The sequence below is a fragment of the Mytilus californianus genome, unplaced genomic scaffold (genome assembly GCF_021869535.1).
Source record: "Mytilus californianus isolate M0D057914Y unplaced genomic scaffold, xbMytCali1.0.p SCAF_7, whole genome shotgun sequence".
In the NCBI taxonomy this organism is placed as follows: domain Eukaryota; kingdom Metazoa; phylum Mollusca; class Bivalvia; order Mytilida; family Mytilidae; genus Mytilus; species Mytilus californianus.
The window spans coordinates 58062519-58086575 of NW_026262723.1; the positions used below are offsets into that span (position 1 = coordinate 58062519).

Consider the following 24057-nt stretch of genomic DNA (forward strand, 5'->3'; position numbering starts at 1 on the left):
ATATGTTTTATTCATGTAGTTAACATTGTATTTAGAGAGCCTTATTGAAAATTGGTTTAATCCAAATGAGTAACTCTATTTAAATAAAGATATTATTATCATTATTATTATTATTATTATTATTATTATTATTACATACATAAGTACTCTTTGTAACAATTAATATTACTTGAAACGGCATTTCCAAATATCATTATCCAATCAGATAAAAAATACGAGATGATTGACAGCCGTGTGCAATAATTGACAAACGCGATTTCGTGTTTTTGCGTTTGTCAATTACTGCCCACTTCTGTTAATCATCTCGTATTTTTGATCTGATTGAATGATGATTAACAATTTGAAGATTCCAAGTATTATCAATTGTTACATTGAGTACTTATGTATGTAATAATAATAATAATACTATCTTTAATTAATTTTCAATTAAGATTTCGTTACCACAAATTACTTAAAACCTTTACTAAATTCTTCCATAGATTTGAAACATTGTTGTGATGTCATTCTATTGTTGTACCCGTTCTTTATTTCGGTGATTGGACTATCATTTACCTATGTTACCTTTAACTATCCAATATTTTTTAGATTAGCCCTCCTCTTTCTTAAAAATATTCATTGGACAGCTGAAGGTAGCATAACTTATTCTTACAGGTAATTGATAGTCAAATCACAGAAGAAAAAAAAATTCCGCCAATTTTTTTCTTCATGTGAAAAAAAAAATACAACCAAAGAACAAAAGACAATTACAAAAAAAAAAACATTTGATTAAAGTCACCTTCCAACGGTTTCTTGAGAAAAAAATCCCTTTCAAATTGATTTTAACACTAACAATACTTATATCACAACCATTTTTCTCATGTTTTTTTAGGTTGTCTCCTTTAGCACTAATTCAATTGGTTGATAAAGCTTGTTATAAGTTTTATTATTGTTGCTTTTATGTATTTCTTTTTTCAAAAGATTTATCCTCGTCCGTCTTTGGTTTCAAAATTGACCTCTGGGGTATCTCTTATTCATCCTAACATCATTTTCAGCTACAATTAAAATGAAAAACAAATAAAGTAATGCTTCTAACGTTTGGTAGATCATCCTGCAATACAAGGACCATAAACAACCTAAACATCTCCCTGTGTACAAAGTGCAAATCTAGAACTTGCTTCATGAACTAGGGGACTTCAATAGTTTTATAATTTTCAGGTTTGTTGTTTTTTAAGTCTGATATTATTGCTTGAATATGAATATAATGCAACAATTCGCTTATGAACGGCAATGAATATGGGAAGCAGAATAAAGGAAGACGTTACTGCAGGTTATCTGTTAAACAAATCAATCATGTGTCCGATTCGCACTTTGTTCGTAGTGATCGTTTTATGTTATAAAAGAAAATAAGAGAGATGTTTTTTTTTGCAAAAAAAAATCCAGAGACAGAATTATGATTCAGAAACATTGAAAAAAAACCACAAGGGACATCAATACACAAATAAACGAAAAAAGAGCGACACGACCTTGCAGAAAAAAAAAAACAGAAAAAAAGGGGGGATATTCAGGTGGTACCGTTTTGGTAATCAATAACAGTCTCTTAAATTTCGATGATCAACAGAAAAATTTAAAATAATTGCACGTTGTTATATCTTCATTTGTTCATATTAATTATATATTTAAAATAAAATCGACTGCGGTGCACTCGATATGGTTCAATGTGAACCTGTCTCCACTTGTTTTTCTTTTTTTCTCATTCACCTAGTAAGAAATAAAAACCCCAGAAGAAACAAGAAACTAAAGTCTAATAGGAGAGGACTACATTTTGAAATATAATAAATATAAAACTTGCCATTATTAGCTGCTATAACTATATCCTCTTTGAAATCCACACTGAAATCGAATATATCTGAATACACATTTGATTTTAATCCAAAGTTTGAAACAACACAATCACTGATAACGACATCACTTTCTTCGTTTTTTGCATTAAGAATATACTTTCATCGTCTTTATCCATTTTGAAACACAACACCCATGTAAAGGTATTCAAGGAAATTATTTAGAGTAGTCCTTGGGAACGCAAAAATCATGATACGCATACGCTGTGTCTTTATATTCATGTAGCAATACATGTTGTTTATCTTCAGCTGTACTTTCGTTTTGTCTATTGTTTAAGTTGAGCTACTGTCAACTTAGGGGCCAACATGTAGGATAAATTTTAATGTAAAGAAAGTTTTTTCACAAAACAATTTTCACACTTCATGAAAATAAACCTCACCAAAAGTTAAACAATGTTTTACGTAAGATATAAGCCTCTAACAGTCCATTCTGTAAAATATTGAACAGGTCTTCGGCCTGCGGCCTCAGACCTGTCCAATATTTTACAGAATGGACTGTTATCGGCTTATATCCTTTACATAAAGATTTGCTTTTGAAGTTTGGTTGTACCTGTTGAAAACTGATTTCAAACGGGATAGCACATCCTAATTTTTACGGAGATTTTGTTTACCGAGCCCGGAAATTTAGAAATGAGCCGGGTAAACTTATCGATACTTTAAAAAATCTTATTCTAAAAGGTTACAAATTCAGCACTGTAATGAGATCTCTGAATATTGTTTTATTGGTATTAATATTGATTTTGTTATCAGAAATTAAAATCAAACTAAATATTACTTTTATATACATATGCATATTCATGGCTCTACAATCTGTCGTTACCTGTATCTTGGCATTGCACAAGGTCATGTTTTTCTCTGACTGTTTATGATGTCTTAACACTAAATCCATTAGATGTTGGATGTGTACTGATTGATATTTTAGTCTTAGATGCATGATTTTTTAACTAACTGTCAGTAACTGCGAGTACTCTCAGATCCGTACTTAGTGTCTTTTTGTTTTGGGGGATGTATAAGTACCGTGCCACGTCCACTCTGTGCTTTTGTTATTTGTTTTTGCTTTGTACCTATCTGATGAGTTAAGCCTTTTTCAACTGATTTCTATAGTTTGTTCATATGTTGTACTATTGCACCACTGTCCCAGGTTAGGGGAGGGTTGGGCGCCCGCTAACATGTTTAACCCCACCACATTCTGTATATGCCTATCCCAATTCAGGAACCTGTAATTCAGTGGTTGTCGTTTGTTGCTAAATATCATATTTGTTTTTTCGTTCATTATTTTGTACATAAATCAGGCCGTTAGTTTTTTCGTTTGAATAGTTTTATATTTGTGATTTCGGGGCCTTTTATAGCTGACTACGCGGTACGGGCTTTGCACGTTGTTGAAGGCCGTACGGTGACCTATAGTTGTTAATTTCTATGTCATTTGGTCTCTTGTGGAGAGTTATCTCATTGGCAATCATACCACATCTTCTAATTTTTATATTCTCGACATACAATGTTAACTACATGAATAAAACATATTCAATCTACCAATATGCAAAGATAATATGTTATACATTGTTAACTTGTTACAGTTTCCCCATACTGAGTAACAGCAATCCAAATGTGGAAGAAAATAAGTATTGTAAAATAAAATTTGAATCATAATGCACGAATTTTATTCATTTATTTATGAAAGAAGAATTATATTCAATATAATACTTCCATGATCTATTGAACTATTTAAGGAATCTGAAATTATTCCCGTTACTAGCTTAGTTTTTTTAGTGGTCCAAAAGTGTAAAATTAAAAAATCAAAAACTGTATCTGCTTTTAAATTCTCTTACAAGTCATTATTTTTTTAATAAAGTGTTGAATTGTACCTTTAACAACAATGTATAATACCATAGTTGTTTTTATTTTTCTTGTATATGAATATATATTGTTTATCTCTGCATATTGGTAGTTAATTATGTTTTATTCATGTAATTAATATTGTAGACAAGACAAGACAAGACAAGACAATATTTTATTTGAGTCTCACCTCTTATAAAACATTTACATAATATTACAACTTCACACATAAAACAAGAGCCACTCTAAAAAGAGTTATGAGAGACTATAAAAATGGTAGATACATTTACATATATATACACACACATAAAATATAAAACATAAAACATAATAAAAAAGCATACATTTTAAGAATATAATAAACATTTTTTTTCAGTAAATTATCATAGCAGATTTTGGCAGTATAAAAGTAAACATTTTCATCACTAAATAAAAATACAAATTTATCGTCATCTGACATACTATTAAAATCATGACAAAAAGAATTAGCATGACTAAACAATACAGCACGAAAATCTGCATATAGTGGACATTTCAAAATTACATGTTTCTCATCTTCAATGGTATTGTCATTACATTTAAAACATATTCTTTCATTAATATGTAAGTTCTGATACCGGCCCGTTTCAATTTTTAGGGGCGCAACACCACAGCGAAATTTTGCAAAAGCACTTCTATATTTCCCTGCAATAGTTTTACAAATATAATTTTCTACCTTAAATTCTGTTTTAAATAATGTATAGGTACGTAGTTTGGCATATTCATTCGAAACCAACTTATTATGCCATTTAGTTTTATATAAATCAATAGCTAAACATTCTATATCCTTAATTACATTTATAGTTAACAATATATCACAATTACAATATGGTTCAAGATTATACTCTTTAAACTTAGTCATTACTCTGAAGCACCAGTTTTTAATTGGCTTATTTCCATACTTATATGACCACATAAATACAAGTTTGTTCAATCTATTATTGTCCATTTTACAAAATCTGGACCATAATCTAAAAACAGCTGTCCATTGCTTTACATTGCACGGTGTCAAGCCCATATCACCATACAGAGATAAGTTTGGTGTATATTTTCCTACACCCATAAAAAAATCTCATCGCTCTGTTTTTAACTGCATTTATGCAAGAGAATTCTCTTGTTCCCCATATTGAAGCACCATTATCGATGACTGACCATACAAGTGTGTCAAAAAGTTTTGTATAAGTAGAGTAACAAAAACCACCATTTGATTTACATTTTGCGATCAATAACCCAAGAGCTCTACTTGCAGACTTCGCAATAGCTTTTGCCATTAAATCATAATTTAAAAATTATGTAAGATGTAAACCAAGGTAAGTATATTGTAATACAATTTCCATATTATCATTACCAAGCATAAATGTATTAATAGACCTTGGAAATGAAGGTGTTCTAAAATGAATAATTTTAGATTTATTCAAATTAACACTAATATCATTTTTATGACACCACATATGTGAAACATCTAAGAGCATCTGTAAGTCTGATTCATTTTCAGCAAGTAAAACAATATTATCAGCATAGAGCAATAAAATACAAATTTTCTCTTCCTCTAGCGGAATACCAACATTTCAACTTTTAACCTCATTTACTAAATTATTAATAAAAATATTGAATAAATTTGGGCGATAACACACACCCTTGTTTTTAACCACATTTAACATCAAAGCATTGGGTTAAATTCCCATTAACTTTAATACATGACTGTACTTTATGGTATAAAGATTTTAAAGCATTCAACATTTTACTACTAATTCCTATTGACTCAAGTTTACAAAATAATAAAAATCTGTTTACAGTATCATATGCTTTTTTGAAATCAATAAAAGCTGCAAAAGTTGATAGTTTACACATTTTTCTTGTTTCAATAATACTAGTAATTGTTGACACATGATCTATAGTACTACGATTAGACCTAAAGCCATTTTGTTCATCATGTATAAAATTTAGTTCATCAAGCTTTACAGTTAATCTTCAATTCAGTACTCCTCAATACTGTTTATATGAAGTTGGCGCCAATGTTGTTCCTCAGTAAGACATCGGTCTCGAGGGTCGGAAGTCGAACTCTTCGGTATCGGGATGATTATTCGTCTACTCCATAGCTCTGGTATCATTCCGGTATTATAACAAATATTAAACACTTGAGTAAGGGGGTTTATAGCTGTCTGACAATCTTAAAATATTGAGAACTTCTTCATTGGTTATTTCACTATCAAGAATATCATCGGTTATTATGAAACTGCTATCATCATTTTCGGTAGCTTCATATAAATTTCCAGAATTTACATATTTGAAAAATCACACTTCCATTTATCTAAAACAATTTTCGGATCGGTACATATTGAATTATCTTCCATTTTTACTTCCATTGGAATACTTTGCCTGTTGTTTCCTACTCCAATTTTCCCTATTTTCCTCCAAAATTCTTTTGGATTATCTTCCAAATTCTTTAATTCCTCTTGCATACTATACCAGTATTGGCGTTTGGAACGTTGACACGCTTTATCGAAATGTTTCCTCTTTTGGACATAATTATGACGTAAAGTCCTTTTATTACAGGTTGCTTTAATCCATATTTTTCGGCACTACAGACACAATTCCATAAAACGGTTAGTTCCTCATTCCACCATGGCTTTTTGCATCTGCGGCGTTTGTTATTAAATCCATCTGTAATATATGTTTTACACGGAAGTTTACTTGACATCTCTGTTTTTACCACTTAAACAAATTCACAATACATAGGGTCTAAATCGATTTGTGACTTATTTGATTTTTCAAGGTCTAAAATAAGTTTGTTTAAGTCACAAATAGATTCCGAATTTAATAAAAAGTCCTGAGGTATGTTTTATATGTCGTACTTTGTTTTCACGGATTGTTTGGTATTTTCACGTGTTATTGTAGGCACTAAAAGTCTAGTGACATCTCCCATGATAACATAGAATGGTCTGGAACAATTCCTTTTAAGTCATATTATCCGATACCATTTACAGTGTTGACTAAATTACTTGCACGATTAACACTAAACTTTTCAAAATGCTGTAACTTTTCGTAAGGTATGTAAAGGGCCTTACTGAAAATTGGCTTAATCCAAACAAGTAACTCTCTTTAATTAAAGATATTTTTATGATCATTATTGCATACATAAGTAGTCGTTGTAAAAAGTTATAGTACTTGAAAATAATATAATCCAGTTAGGTAATCTTCAAAAGATAATTGTTATCCAGATATCAGAAAAAAAAAAAAAATGATTGACAGAAGTGGACAGTAATTGACAAATGCGAAAACACGATTTAAAAACGTAAAATCGAGAAGTGAAATCATTTCACGTTTTCGCGTTTTCGACTTCGTGTTTTCGTGTTTTCGACTTCTCGTTTTCGCATTTTCGACTTCGCGTTTTCGCCCTAAAGAATATGTAAGGCTAAAAAGCGAAATCTCGAAAACGCTAAATGGCATTAACTGGCCACCATTACAAGGAGATAAATTATTAGTGTAAAAAAAGTTTATTTCTGAAAGATGGTTCTAACTCCGTTAAATTATATTTTTAAGATATATTTTTAAGTTACACCAAATAACATGTTTTTCCTTTTGATAGAATTGTTAAAATTTATCATTTTCGACTGTCTCTCTCACTAATGTAAATCTCGATTCATCTATTTATAAACTATGACGAAAACTTGTATATTACATTGTATCTATATGCTTGATAATAGAAAAACTGAACATTCATCTGCATATTTTCTTTACAGGTTGCATTTCTGTAAATATTGACAATGCAATTTCCAATAGGAACTCCTTTTACGGCTAAAACTGTACCAGTTTTACTATGAAGTTTTGAAAAAAATCATATCCTAGAATGGAAAGTTCATATGCACTACAATTTTTTTCAAAGGTCAAAATATAGGGCTGTGCGGCATATTTTCAACGTTTATATGCCCCGAACTTCTAAGAGTTTAAACTAACACTAAATGTCTTAACTATCGCTACCTTGACTGTAGGATTACCACAGATTTCTATATAGACAATATGCATATGTATATTTACTGGTAACATTCCCAAGTTATGTCTCTATAAGATGAAACCTAGAGATCATAACTGGGAACCAGTATGTAAACAAAATTAATTATCTATGAATATTCTATATCTCCCCAAAAGAGGCGTGGTTTGAGAAACAGCTTTTTCTACTTATATCAGTATAATAACTTTAATACATATAGATTAGTAAAGCGTTCAAGTGCATGTTTAATATTTCTATTTAATTGCAATAATTAATAATTAGATTTCTTGACGCTAAATTTGTCTTTGTCTCACTTCTGACATGCTTGTACTCTTAAATTGTTCTTTTTGTCGCTAATTACTATACTTTGAGACATTTTTTACCAAATAAACAAATAATAAGGTGACAATGTTCTTTCTAATGGTATCAGTTTGACTAAGTTCGAACAGGAAATAACATCGCAATATTTTTTTTTTTTGAAAATATATCGTTTTATATGAAATATATAGCAAAAAAACACCACTGTGATTTTGTATGTCCATGCAGTGTAATTGTTTGGTATTTACTTGTTTATATGACCTTTAAAACACTAAAGTACCGCCAATTAGGGATCGACCAATTGATATTCTGGGGGAGGTGGGGTCAAGGTGGATTTTGTCCCGAATTGATCATTTATTTTCACCTGGTATTCGCGGAAGGGTGTGTGTTCAGGTTGGATTTTATCTTTCCGAACTGATAATTTATTTCTATCTGTTTTTCTTTGCCGTGAGAAAATTAGTTTTCACTTCTGTACACATATATATGTATTCTCAACTATCCTGCATTTTATGTTGCAGAATATTCATTATTATCCTGTCTTGTGCAAAGTCATTTATTTTCAGTTCTTACCAGGCAAAGTTATTCATTTACAAAATCCTCTTGTCCCCTTTTTTCCCTTAAAAGATCAAACGGTCGTCTCCTCAGGAAATAATGCTGTCATTTTTAATCTACAACATATTGAAGTTAAGAAATAATATGTAGATGTAGATGTTGCTATTTTTGAGGGGATAAAAAGGATGATGTAAATAATAAATTTGAGCTGTACTAACCTGGGCCAAGGAAAGTACAATGCTTCTTGTCATGAAGACATGTTGAACCTGTTGCTCCTTCAAACGGTGATTTTGTTTTCTAAAATTAATTGGTGTGAACTGCTAATCTGGATGGTATTAACCGTTTCATCGTTCGACGACTACTACTTATCACATTACTCATATGCACACAAGTCCTCGTTATTAGATGTCCAGTATGGATTTTGACGAGCAACGAAGTTAAAGTTGATATTCACCATAGTTAAGTTCAAGTAAATGGTTTTCACAAATAACAATATTATCAATATCATGACAGGACACAAATTCACACAACAGGCAATCCAAATCTAAGAACAACATTATCATCTATTCCAATGAATTTCTTTTACACTCAAAAATATTTTGCTACAAGGAGTTTTAACATGAAATTCATTAAAAGGTTTTGGTAGCAGATAGCTTTCTGCCAAGTTTCAAGTTTTCAAGTTTTTATTTTCTCAAAGACCCTAACAGGGGTAAGTGAACAATTACACAAATACTATATAAGTATTCATAATATAACAAGATAACAAGGTAACAAAGTAATGCAGTGAACATTATAAACATTCATTAACATATTATAAACATTTGAAAAAGTAATGCGTTTTAAGGAAGACAGTAAATTTCAAATGGACATATTAATGGTTGAAACAATAATAATTTAATTAAAAACAGCTAGTACAATTTTACAAAATTTTGCGATTTTAAGAACAACATTGTAAGAGTCAGAACTAAACAGCTCATAAAATTTGTCAGTATTATGGTTGGTAATAAGATTACAATGTAATAATGATTTCCTGTCATCATTAAAAAATGTACAATCAAACAAGTAATGATATTCATCCCCTAATTGGTTTTAATTACAAATGTCTTTCTTCAGATCATCTGGTAAATTAAGTAAAAAACATTCTAAACCATGATTACATTTAAAAATTTTATAGTTAAGACATTTTAGTGAGTTAAAAATAATTGTTCCCCAATTCTGCTTAAATTGATCACATAGTTTCTGCTTTACAGGTTTTGATAAACATATACATTTCGGTACATTTTGTGCAATCCAATATTCAGAAAATCCACAATCATTCAAGGTATTTTCAATAATTGTTATCCACTTAGAATGGAAAAATTCTTTCTTATGCATATTAAACAACAATTTGTACAACATAGCATATATCTTGTCTTGTTTATTACATATGAGACTTTTCCACATACCGATCATTCTGCTCTTTATAAATATGTCAGTAGGATATCTACCTAGTTCTCCATATAAAATACAATTAGGAATAGATTTTTTAACACCAAGTATAATTTTGTAAAATTGTAAAAACAAAGATTCAACATCATCATTATTCTCAATACCCTACACTTCATAACCATAAAGCGGAATTGGAGAAACCATAGTATCAAACATTTCAAGTTGGATATCAATAGGCAAACCTAAGGACCTACATTTTCTCAACATACTATACATTGCTTTTCTACCCTGATCCAACAATTTAATTCCATTTTTGGAAAAAGATCCATTTGACATAAAAATTATACCTAAATACACAAAGTCATCTGCAACATTTAAAATTTCACCATTTAAAGTAAATACAGGTTTGTCAATTATTTTACGTTTATTAAATATGACAACTTTTGTCTTTGAAGCATTAATTTTTAAATTCCATGTCTTACAATACAAGTACATTGCGTTAAGAGCAGTTTGTAATTTTACCTTGGTCCATATTATTTTCACTGAACACTTTTTTACCTCTGCAATGAAGAGTTCTTAATAGACCAAAGGGAGACAATTCGTGTAGTAAGGAATATTGTACAATAATAATTTTTTTAGAAATTAATTTCACACATTTCTAGGTAGATTCCACGTAATGCTTTTTGATTTTTGATTAAGACAAAACTGAAATTATTTGTTCTTGTGTTTCTTTTTAATAGATGTAGGCGCATTTGTTCACAACACTACACCAAACATTGTATTTTTTTTTAATCTCAACTTTGTTTCCTGTTACCATGGTAACCAACTAAAATATATATCGGTTGGCATTATTTTGCTTACCAGGCTATAAGGATCTTCATCTCAACCCATTTTCATCAAGATCAGTGACTGTGTGCCAAAAAAGTTTTAAGTGGTTACAGTGAATGGATATTAAGGAGTGTAAAGTACTCTGTCAGGTATTTTACTCTTATTAACTAGACTAAGTGTCAAATTATAAAAAAATTGTAAGTTCACCTAATAAGCACATCAAAAAGTCCGGTCAATTTCGCAACTAATCAACTGTAACATTTACAAGTAGTTTGTACACATGTGACAAATATCTAAGTTACCGGTAATCTATTAGTTAACTGTATCAGAATATAATCAGTAAATGAGACGTCATTCAAGTCGAAAAATTATCTAATCATTACAACTTTGTCTGATTGACTTTTTTACTGCAACCATTTCAGTATCCACCAAAATAGTAAATTGGGAAATAAGAATCAGCCAAAATAAAAACCGTCAAAATTTTTCGTATACTTTGCTGCCCATAAATCGCGAAATTTTACACCCGCGAAAATACCCGCTGTACGGTATTACGCTACAAAGGAAGCTTTCTATGTATATATTACACTAACACTAGCCATCAATATGCACGTCCAATTGAAAAGGTAACGGAATACTAGGAAAATATACGTGAATGTCATGGTATGTAATACTTCCGAAATATTCGATGCTATAATTTCTCCAGTTGGTTTGGAAGCACACAAATCGCGTCAAGGTCGGAGACCACTGACCGGTTTATTTGTTTGGTTTTTTTTTTTAGAGAGAGAGAGCTACCCATCTACTGCAAGTCGGAGGCCACTAGGAGCAGAACACTTGAAATATTGGGCATTAAGATTGATAGTTCAATAATCATCCTTATCGTAGCAATCTTATTAAACAATCTGATGATTAAGCTAGTTTCTACAATCACCACTGCTCTGACAACAACAAGTGCTTGTGCAAGACAAATTCTGTTCGTAGCATACTCAAGATTTGCTACAAACAGTTTTGCCTTATATTTCAAAGGGTATATAGGTGGTGGTTTCTGTGATGCAGGCATTCATCCAGACGTACACGTAGAGTGAAACTCGAAGAATGTGCTGTTTGAATGATGCCTCTGCAGGAGGAAGTCTCACTAAAGAGGCATTCTAAGATAGCTCCGACTTCACTCTTGAGTTTATTGAGATCACCATGTACTGATAGAGTATTGCTTCTGGGGTCATATAGATCCGCGATGAATTGAGGCATTCCCGCTAGGAGTATTTCGTCTTGGTCTCGCAAATCAAAATCATTGTAGTGCGGGAATTAATAGTCACCTACAAATCTTATCAACCCTGTTTATTTTGGGGTGAACAAAGAAATTTTTTACAGTCTCTTATTGATCTGCCTTCAATGACCCGAAGAACCTTAGATCTACTACCATATGAAATTGACCTCCTTATTCTTTCTGCTGATTTTGTAGAATGATCCACACCATACCGATCAAACACGTCCACGAAACACCCGAAGTTTTCAAAACAAGCTATTAGGGTTATTTAGTCGTTCTTGGCCAAACCTCCAAAATTGTTGTACCTTTTTATATAAAGACTTTGAACAATACCCATACCATCTTTGGTTTATAATGCAAGGATATCACACACTTAGCTAAAGGTATACTTTCCCGTACAGTATTACATGAAAAATGCATTGTAATTATTTTCCATATAAAACTAATTTTTATCTACTAATCAGGCAAAAATATTTATCAGAGAGGTAGGAATAAATTGTAAGGCTGTAGGAAAACTAAATTCTGTCAGAGATGGATAGTAATAATTTGAAATTTCGAACGATCGTAAACTGCTTTTTCACAAATTTGTCCGCATCATGAAGGGTCCGAAAGAAAGGAACAATATGCATCTAGCAAATTATACGACAACGGAAATGCTTTTTTTCACAAACAGATCATCGTGAAGACTTTCTGTTAGTTTATTTTGGAAAGCAACAGCATGCTCCCATTGCTTTGAATCATCAGAAGAAAGTTCAACTTTTCATTTCAGCAAGTAGTTAACAATGAATGCTGAATGATGCAGCGCCTTGACCTTGAAGTAAACTTAGCACTGGATAGTCGGACTGGTAATTGGCGTCATTTAAAATATAATCGGCACGCTAAAATGACTCAACATGCCTTAGTTTCTTATCTCGTTGTATGACTTTTGTCTGCAGAATAAACATTTGGAGTAGTCTAATGGTAATGCCATGGAGCGTGTTTTCACGCAAGTTGATTTATCTGCGGAATGTTTTGCACACGATGTTGAGCATTGGTATTTCCCTAATTCAAATGTATCAAAATTTATTCATCTTGTATAAAAATAAGGAGATGAGGTATGATTGCTAATGAGACAACTATCCACCAAAGTTCATATTAAGTGGATGTAATCAATTTTAGGCAACCGTACGGCCTTCAACAATGAGAAAACCCATACCGTATAGTCGGCTATAAAAGGCCAAGACATGAAAAATATGAAACGGTTCAATTGAGAAAACTAACGGCCTAATTTATAACAAAACAATTAACGAAAAACAAATATGAATAAAGGCAACAGTAGTAAACCGCTGTTCAAAAGTCATAAATCGATTAAGAGAAAACAAATCCGGGTTACAAACTTAAACCGAGGGAAACACATCAACTATAAGAGGAAAACAGAAACTCTAAACTGCAACAAAAACAAACGCCAACATACATAGAAACGGACTATCTGATAACAATTGCCATTCCCTGACTTGGTACAGGACATTTTTAGAAAAAATGGTGGGTTGAACCTGGTTTTATGGCTAGCCAAACCTCGCGCTTATATGGCAATGTTAAAAATATATATCGCTAAAATGACAACACTACGTGACAGGAATACAATACAAACAAACGCAAGAACACTCAGAACAGAGAAATGCATAAATAAATAATATAATAATACATTAAAACATGTAAACCACAGAATAACTACGGACACCACAAACAGTGACGTATTTTTGTCACGTGTATTTAATCTTGAAATTCATATGAGATCTAAAAATTCACAATTATTTTCACAATACTAGTCCAAATAATTATCATGACTATGACAGACATGAACCAACGAAAACCACTGACATACAGGCTCCTGACTTGGGACAGGCACATAGCTAATGTGGCGGGGTTAAACATGTTTATGAGCGTTCAACCCTTCCCTAACCTGAGACAGTGGTGTAACAGCACAACATAAGCACAAACTATAAAAATCAGTTGAAAAGGCTTAACTCATCAGATTGATACAAAGCAGAAAAAACATTAAACGCAGACCGGACGTGGCAGGGTATTTATCCATCCCTCATCCTCAACAAAATGGACACTAAGTACAGATCTGGGAGTACTCGCAGTTACTGATAGCTAGTTCAAAGCCAATAACAACTAATAAAAAAAATGATGTATCTAAGACTAAAATATCAATCAGTACACATCCAACATCCCATGGATTTTGTGTAAAGACGTCATTAACAGTCAGAGAAGAAAACATGACCTTGTGCAATGCCAAAATAAAGGTATCGACAGGTTGTAGTACCGTTAGGGTGCATATGTTTATAACAAAACTATTTGGAATGATTTTAATTTACTGATAAAAATATCAATATTTATACCAATAAAATAATATTCAAAGATCTAAATACAGTGTTAAATTGGTAATCTTTCAGAATAAGTTGATTTAAAGGATTGATAAGTTTACCCGGATCGTATATTAATATCCGGGCTCAATAAACAACATCACCGTAAAGTTTAAGATATGCTTTTCCGTTTTAAATTTTTATAGTTTTTTACAGGTACAGCCAAACTTGCAAAGCAAATCTTTGTATCTACGGAAGAATTTAGTAAAGGTTTTAAGTAATTTGTGGTAACGAAATCCCTGACTTAATAATTTACCAGTAATACATAGATTACGCTCATTGAAATCCAAAACATCACTACCGACATGGGCATAACGAACGAGTTAGGATATATAAACACCGTGAGATGGTGCCTGAGGAACATCACCATCCAAAAAAGGAAAATTTACAATAGGGAAAGAAAAGTCATCCATTTTTTCGTAAATTTTTGTGTACACTTTCTGGTGTAGAACCGAAATATCTAAATCTAAGAAATGTTAATATTTGATTCATTTAAAGTAGGTTGCTGTGGGTAAACTTCGGCAGTACATTTAGAGAATTCTTAATTATTTAATCAAAAATTTCATCATGATAACGGTAAGTGTTGTTTTAATTTATTAATTAATGGAATTTAGACGGGTCTTTACTGAATTTGGCCATAAACTGTGATTCATAACATTCCAGGAACAAGTCTGCTATTACAGAGGCACAATAGGTGCCCACAGGAATACATACAATCTGTCGATAAACTTTATTGCCGAAGTGTAAATAAATGTTGTCAAGGAGAAAATGTATGGCTGTAATGATCTCATCACAACTCCAGTAAGTATATCTAGCATATTTACCTTTCGCATTTGAGAAAAAGGCTTTATATGAGTTGCAGCAAACGAATTTGAAATTAGATTTATCGAACTACCATTTAAATAATTAGGACAACTTTTGTTTGACAAGATTGTGTGGAAGTGTTGTGTAAAAAGTAAAAAGGTCAAAACCGTCAACCGAATAAAAAAAACCATCAAAAGCACGTAATTTATCTAAAATATCCAAAGATTTTTTTACACTCCAAAATGGTTTATTCCACTATTTTCATATGTTTTATTACAAAAATTAATGATAAGTTCTTTGATGTCTTTGATAATAGTTAAGGAACTCGTTAAAAGCACTGATATTCTAGTAGTAGAACACTTACTAGAGGCCGAGATGAAAAGATATTTTACGTTTTTTTTGTGTGTAGTTTTGGTAACCAATACATATTGGGGACCTTCAAATGTTCACAAGAGGCCTTAAGCTGAGCTGTGGTTGTGACATTATTATTTACTATATGACTCTATATGTACATGTATAGGCTTTTTAACACGACCTATGATTCTTTATTAGTTCTAATTCAATGGGATCAGGATCCCCCATCATTTTCCGGATTAATTCGGATGTGTTCGAATGTGGTTTTAAATTAGTCTATTCGAAAATCTCAACATGAATAAAAACACCTCAAAATTATTAAACCTTAACAACTGTACTAAGTCAAACATCTAAACACGAAAATTGATACAAATCTATATTCTTATTTAATTCAATGTGAAAAACACAGTAAATCATAAGTCAGGGGATAATAGGAAAAGGGCGTGCAACTTTACTTATTCAGATAAAAATTGAATAGTAAAATTAATATATAAAAAGATTTGTAAAAGTTGATTTGTATGTTTTATCAAAACTTGATATATATCAAAACTTCTAAAGTTTTGGTTGTTCCACTATTTTTTGTCACAATCGACTACGGGTGATGTCTGAAAGAAATTTGATATACTTTGACAAACGGTAAGGTTGAAATAAATTGTCGTAAGCAATTGAAATTTTTCCAATTCACTCCAGATGTATTTTCATATGATATTAAATTTTGATATTGAATGAAAGTTGTTGAAATATTCTTTCATTTTATAGTAACTATTTGCTGAGATCTTCATTCGGGAATTAATTATAAGCACTCCCATTTTTGATAATGAAAAAGAAAAAAATCAGAAAATCACGCTTTATCGCGATTTTACAAACAACTGCACCGTGGGAAAACTCTACGACAGGGCTAAAATGATAATATAATGTTTACTCTATCATCATGTTGATTTTAAGCCGTAAGGTATGTCAGTCCATTAAAATCTTAAAATAAGCGACTATGTCTTGTCTTGTCACTCCACTATTACTGTTTCTCTTAGTTAAGTAAGGTTTTTGTCGAGACAAGGACGCGAAACATACATTCTGTCGTCTGAGTCGTCAACCTTTAGGTTCAGTTTGTTGGTCACGTAAATTTTAGATATCGATAACTTTGACAAGCTTGCATAGAATTTTAAACAAATTGGACATAAGCTTCTTCATGATCAGCATTTAGAGCAAAACTTTTATATTAGATATTACAAGTAACATGAAATGATTAAAATAGAACGTGACCTTGTGCTTCAATGGGTTAAGGGTCACGTAATGCATACGTCAATCGCCATGAAACTCAAGACACAGTCAACAAGAATGTGTGTCCATAGGACACCATGCCATGCTCACATATCAATGTTCAGTAAACAAACAAATCTTGGTTAAAATTCAAATCCTGAATATAAATATATATGTATATAAAACGGTTGATTTTAAAATAAACATGTGCACTAAGTTTCAAGTTGATGTGATCACAAACTATCGTAAACAACAACTTATACCTACCTTAAACAAAAACTTTAACTGGCCGGTACGAGAGGAACAGACTAGTCGGGGCATAACCTTATCTCACTATGGAATAAGATAAAATTTGTAAATCATCACACTTCTTCTCTGATATCTTATGGTCTATGAAAGCGAAAACATATCTCTCATTTGTATGGAAACATCATTAAGGCTAACATATGCGTGATGCGACGGTAAAATCTGTGTAGTGTCGATTTCAGGTGTTCATCCTAATAACCCGCTGATGATGTTTTTTAAGTTAGTAACACCCCTATTAATAGTATGAACACGCACACACCCAACAAATTAATTGATACTTGTAAACGCCATAGTATGGGGCATTTATTATTTAGTTATAAGCAGGAAGTTGACAAGGGGAAAAACTAAATAGTCACGTGTGTCACAGATCATAGTTTAATGTCGACTCTCCATGTCATCTTCAAAAATTAAGATTTGAAACGGACCTTAAAGATAATAATTAAGGAAATATATACCGTCCTAATAAAACTAGGTTTACATCATCCGTCAGTAGATTAGTCTTGGGTCAACACACCCTTGTATTCATTGAATCATTGCACAGTTTTTTTGCAGTTAAGATAATGTGGAAATCAAAAACACGATTAAATTTTGAGCTGACATGAAATATCATTTTTATGTTTATTTACTTAATAGGTTATACAATGTTAAATATTTAAAACGCTAAGGTTTTTCTACCCCCAAGTGTAGATTGCCTTTGCCGTATTTGGCATATCTTTTGGAATTTTCAGTTAGTAATGCTCTTCAACTTCGCAATATTTGATTTGGCTTTGTAACAGTTTTGATTCGAATTTCATTGGTAAGTCTTATGTAGACGGAATCCACGTCAGGCGTACCAAAGTATAGCCTAGTGTCGTTGAAGGGTTTTGTTTAAACATTCAGTAATGTGGGAAATGTTTCGCATTTTTGTAGACGAAACGCGCGTCTGGTGTACAAAATTTTATTCATGGTATCTATGATGAGTTTATTCAAATAAGAGCACACTCAATAAATAGAATATCGAAGTATGCAAATTGGGAACATTTACGTTTGCTATAAGATGTTGATGATGAACATTTGTTTGACTTTGTATTATAACACACTATGTCTGGTCTGATCTGAGACTTGAATATATTTTGGATATAATTTCTAAACCAGTTCGTAAAAACCGTTCTCATGGGCGTAGAATAAATCGCAATCAAAGAAAATTCGTACCAACAATACATATATTTCGGACCTAATTTCTATTTCAAAAAACAACGGTAGACATTATCTATTAACCAAGCTCTGTTCTTTACTTGTTAATAAATTACATCAAATTTTGGAGGAATACAACACAATTCCATATTGCAGTCCTAAGTATGAAATCGTCCAAATTATAATTGCATATTGTTATTCTAAATTGTTTCCCAAAATTGATCGCCCTGAAGATCACAAAAAACATTTTATTCAAATTAAATATGTCAATAAAGGTTTTGATTTTGTTAATATTGCAGGTATTTTTAATGATCATTCTGTTAAAGAACAAATTCCTAGCTATTTTGATATTACTGAACTCCCTCTTATTTGTAATGTATACAAACAAATCTATCCGGAAATATGTGTTTAATTATAGCGAAGTGTGTAAAGATGTTAATATCAGTGACAATACACCTAAGTCATGAAATTGCAGTAATTCCGAATACATTTATGGCCCCAGTTACCATGTTATAACAGGAGACATTAACATCGTTCGTGACCGAGAGTTTAAATCATTCCTCAGTAAAGGACCTAAATACCATCCCCCATCAATTATTAATTGGAATGAGTGTCGTAACATCATCCACGACTCACTCCGAACTAACTGCTCTAAATATATAAAACGAGAAAAAGCTGACAAGAAATCATTAGATTTTTTTTAATTCGATAATGAACATAGTTGATGTACGTTTTCAACATTTTAAAGAACATTTTACTCCTAACAACAACCATAATAGCCCTATTTCTCATATCAAACATAAGCTAAAAGAACTCGCCAAGGAATTTGTTTTTGTCCCGGCTGATAATGCTGCTAACAATATCATTATTGTTTGACGTAAATTTTACATTGAGGTTCTGAAAAAGGAAATCACGAATTCACCAACATTCCAACTGACTCCATTTATGGAAAATGACATCTGTAACAAACAAACTTTTAGCTACCTCTTTACAAGTCGAACCAAATACAATAAAAGTTCCAACTATGTACTGGCTTCCGAAGCTGCACAAAACTCCTTATAAATATAGATTTATTTCGTCTTCAAGCCATTGTTCCAATACTAAACTATCTATTCTACTTTCTAGTAACACTTGGTACAATAAAAAACCTGGTAATAATTTGTTCAAATAAGGCTTTTGAAAATAGTGGAATTAATTACTTTTGGAGTGTCAAAAATTCGTTGGAAGTACTAGATAAATTGCATGCTTATATTGGTGATTTCGAATCTGTTCAAAGTTTTGATTTTTCTACCCTATTTACTACTTTGCCTCATAATCTTATTAAGAAAAAAATCACACACCTGATTAAATGCGCATTCAAAAAGTCAGAATGCGAATATGTTCAAACTCTTTTAGGTCATTTTTTAGTAACAACAAACAAAAGAACTATGTCAATTGGACCTGCTTTGATACTATAACTGCCCTTGAAATTTTACTAGATAACATTTTTGTTCACTATGGAGATTCCGTATATCGTCAAGTTATTGGAATTCCAATGGGAACTAACTGTGCACCACTTATTGCGGACCTGTTTCTGTATTGTTATGAGTTACAATTTATGACTAAAATCAGCAAAGGACCATCGAAACAACATCTGATTTAAAAATTTAATAATACTTTTAGATATATAGATGATATATTGGCTCTCTATAATGACGACTTCAGTATGTACACTAAAGAGATTTATCCGACCGAACTGACCTTAAATAAAGCTAATACTAACAATGAACACTGCCCTTTTCTGGATCTTGATATCTTGGAAGCTTTATACCCAAATTTATGACAAAAGAGATGATTTTTCATTTCCTATTGTTAATTATCCATCTTTAGATGGTGACGTTCCCTTGCCACCATGTTATGGTGTTTATATATCCCAACTTGTTCGATTCGCTCGTGTATGTAACAACGAATTTGATTTTAAGGAAAGAAATCACTATATTACTGAAAAATTATTACACCAGGGTTTTCGATATCACAAACTAGTCAAAACATCTACTAAATTTTATCATCGATACAAGGACATCATTCGTAAATATAAATTAACAGGCAGACATCTTATACGTTCAGGTATTTCACATCCAATCTTTTAATATAATATTATTTACAAAGCACAAAAATGTCGGCATTCACCTCAAAAGCTAACTAAACCTTTAGACAGACTTATTCGGAAGGGATATAGTTACATGTACGATACTGTTGTCAAGTCATTAAGGATTGCATATTTTGGTATTAATATTGATTCACTCATAGGGTCTTTGCATCGGAAATAAACACATTTATTCTAAAATCAGTTGTTGGCATGATACGGATTATGTTCTCATTTATTTTATGATGGTATGATACTAAACCCCTAACGGGAGGGATTGTACTTGATTGTCATATGATGCAGACATAATCTTTCAATCAGTTTAATTGAGGTCTGGAGCTGGCATGTCAGTAACTGCTAGTAGTCCTTTGTTAATTTATGACATATAATGTATCATTGTCATTTTGCTTAGTTTCTTTTGTTACCTTTTCTGACATCGGACTCGGACTTCTTTTAAACTGTGTTTTACTGTGCGTATCGCTGTGCGTTTCTTTATTCTACATTGGCTAGAGGTATAGGGGGAGGGTTGAGATCTCACAAAACATGTTTAACCCCGCCGCATTTTTGCCCCTGTCCCAAGTCAGGAGCCTCTGGCCTTTGTTAGTCTTGTCTTTATTTTTAATTTTGGTTCATTTATATGTTTTGGAGTTTAGTATGACGTCCATTTTCACTAAACTAGTACAAATTTTTATTTAGGGGTCAGCTGAGGACCACCTCCGGGTGCGGGATTTTCTCGCTGCGTTGAAGACCCATTGGTGACCTTCGGCTGTTATCTGCTCATTGGCCGGGACGTGTCTCTTTGACATATTCCCCATTTCCATTCTCAATTTTATTTTAATTTTACAAAAACGAAAATCCAAAAGTCTAGATCAAATGATCATAAATGTTATATATTTGTGCTTAATACCGATCTATTTTTCACAATTGTTCAACACGTCACGATACACATGTTTTGTCTAAATAGGGAATTAGTCCTCAGGAATTGAACAGTCAATTTTTTTTTCATTTTTTGTTATAAATCTTAATAAATAATGTCAATCATTTTTGGACATCTAAACAATTTCTGTTTGCAGAGCGCTAACATGTACTGACAGGTGGTAAACCACAGGCATCCGGTTTTACCGAAAGTGTTGGGTTGACCATATTTAAACTAGCAATGCTTGGTCGTTTAGTAAGCTTGTTTCTATGTACTTTCCTGAAAATAGAAATGATATATTCAATACAAATATAATATATGTACATGTATCTTGATAAAAAAAATTCCATAAGAAAGTAGAAAAAAGTATATGATTGACCGGAAAATAATTGATTTAAAAGGGAAAAAAAACACACTCCCGCTATTGATTACAAAGGTATTTTTCTCTATTTTGCTAGCTAATGGTTTAGTTTTTAACTTATTTTTTTTTTATATTTATTTTGTATTCATATTAGATTGCTCTATGATTTTCAACAAAATGATTTTCGATAGTGACAGTAACTTTAGCATTCATGTAGATATTACTTTTTTTTTGTTTATTTTGCTATTCTTTCTTTTCCTGTTTTTCTCTTTGTTTTGTTTCGATTTTTTTTTTCGTTTTAAAATTTTGTTTTTGTTTTTTAATATTTGATTATTCCTTGTTATCTACAATTCAATCTAGCGATTTGCACTTTATATTCATGTGAATTTTATTTTAGCAAAACTTTTAAAGATCTTGATTGAAGACAAAGAAAAAATAAATTATTTTGGCTGATAGTATATTTAACTTCTACGTTGATACATGCCTTCTGTTGATTAACGGTTAGCTTATTTAAGAATTAAGTGGAGAATGTGTTGTGTAGATAAATTACAAAAACAGATGCAAACGTTAATCAGGTAAGTTAACACAAACCTGACATATTTTCTGTATTTAAACAATGCCACTGACGTCACTATAATTATTGTAACTAATAATGTTACAGCTATAACTGGAATGATTATAGTTGTTAAGTCTGAAACAAAACAACAAATAATTGTGAAATCATACAAATGTATATACCGATTCCCGAAAACCCGGCATGTGTTTTTGGAATAACCATCTGGTATAACTGAGACCAGATAAAAAAAAATGGAGAACGAAAACTTTATGAATTTTGAAAATTTTATTTTCACTAAGACATTATCTAGTTTGGATATGCTTTTTTATATTTACATTTCACATCAGGTAAAATATTCTTTATGATCTTTAACGTCTATCCTGAATTAAATATCTATATATTGCTTATCCTATAGCTAACTTGCAGAACTCTAATGATAATTGTGACCAGACTGATTAAAACTACAGTTTAACGTGTTTGAACAGGAGCTTCTCAACCTTTTACTATTATGCAACGAACCATACAAACTATAAAAAATGCTTAAAAGAAACGTTTTATGATTTACCAGAATTATCCTCCTCATCTTCTTGTTTACTATCAGGTGAATTAGACACATTTGACGCACCGTTTGTTGTACCAGAGAATGTAGAAGTTGTAGTAGATTTTGAACTTGTAGTAACTATACTCGTACTTGATGTGGAAGAAGAAGTAGTTGCTGTAATATTTTCTAAACGAAAAAGAAATTAAATCTAACATAAACATTAGTGGCATTTATAAAACCAAGAGTTCATATCAGAAAAAATATCAACTCATACGAAAATAAACTTGAATGTTTTGTAACTTTTTAAAACTTCACATAATATATGCAATCAGAAGTGATCACATACCTATAAAATAGCTCAGAAATAAAACAAAACTATTTTTCACTATGTGTTAATTCGTTTAAATATCATAATCTAATAATACTATTTTATAAACAAATTACAAACAAGGCGTTAAATTAGAGATATGTTGAGCTAAATAGTTTATTCAAATTAACCAGTTCACGAACAGAAGTATATTGAACCAGACTTCACCAATGCATCTACCTTGACAATAAAGTTTAATTTTTTTAATGATTTTCAAATGTTTCGTCGTTTACTTTTGCACTTTAATGAGCTACATAAATTAATAACGAAAACAGAAGACAAACACATTAGGTAATCATTATTGTCTGCTGAACTCAAGTTGTTCGCATGTAAGGTTCCTTGTTTGCAATAGACTATTTTCATATACCTCTTGATTTAAAATTTTTCAACAGGTTACCTAGTCAGCGTTAGGACATACAGGTACTCGGTCAGGTAAAAGCAATTTAAAGAATTAAAATGGAGCGTACAATCGATACAATTTTGGGGAAAATTTTTAAATCCGGATTCAAAAGTCGGTAATATGAAAATTGTCTATTCTCCTAAGCCTTATTCGCCACTTACCAGAACAATCAGTTACATTTCTGGAAGCTGTATACAATGTAGTATACCCATTTGGACATGATTCACATTTCTGCCGTCCCGTTTCATTCTGGTATGTACCGACAGGACATAGTATGCAAAAACCGTCACTCCAATATGTACCAGTTGGACATGCAACTGAATAAGATAATTTTAAATATTTCAATTTAGAACCGATTT

The 24057-nt window shown here is 31.5% G+C and overlaps 2 protein-coding genes across 10 annotated transcripts in view; one reads left to right on the forward strand and one right to left on the reverse strand.

Annotated features, from left to right (window-relative positions):
• The window catches only part of LOC127708917 (sushi, von Willebrand factor type A, EGF and pentraxin domain-containing protein 1-like), a 271696-nt gene that overhangs the window by 61547 nt on the left and 186092 nt on the right, over nt 1-24057 (forward strand). The window lies entirely within an intron of this gene.
• LOC127708916 (sushi, von Willebrand factor type A, EGF and pentraxin domain-containing protein 1-like) overlaps nt 21427-24057 on the reverse strand; it is a 49897-nt gene continuing 47266 nt past the window's right edge. For both annotated transcript variants that reach the window (XM_052214081.1, XM_052214083.1), the window contains exons 23-26: nt 23860-24015; nt 22956-23117; nt 22426-22525; nt 21427-21752 (exon numbers count right to left, since the gene is read on the reverse strand). In XM_052214081.1, the coding sequence (XP_052070041.1) occupies nt 21635-21752; nt 22426-22525; nt 22956-23117; nt 23860-24015 (536 nt within the window). In that variant the 3' untranslated portion in view covers nt 21427-21634. The remainder of the gene's footprint in view (nt 21753-22425; nt 22526-22955; nt 23118-23859; nt 24016-24057) is intronic.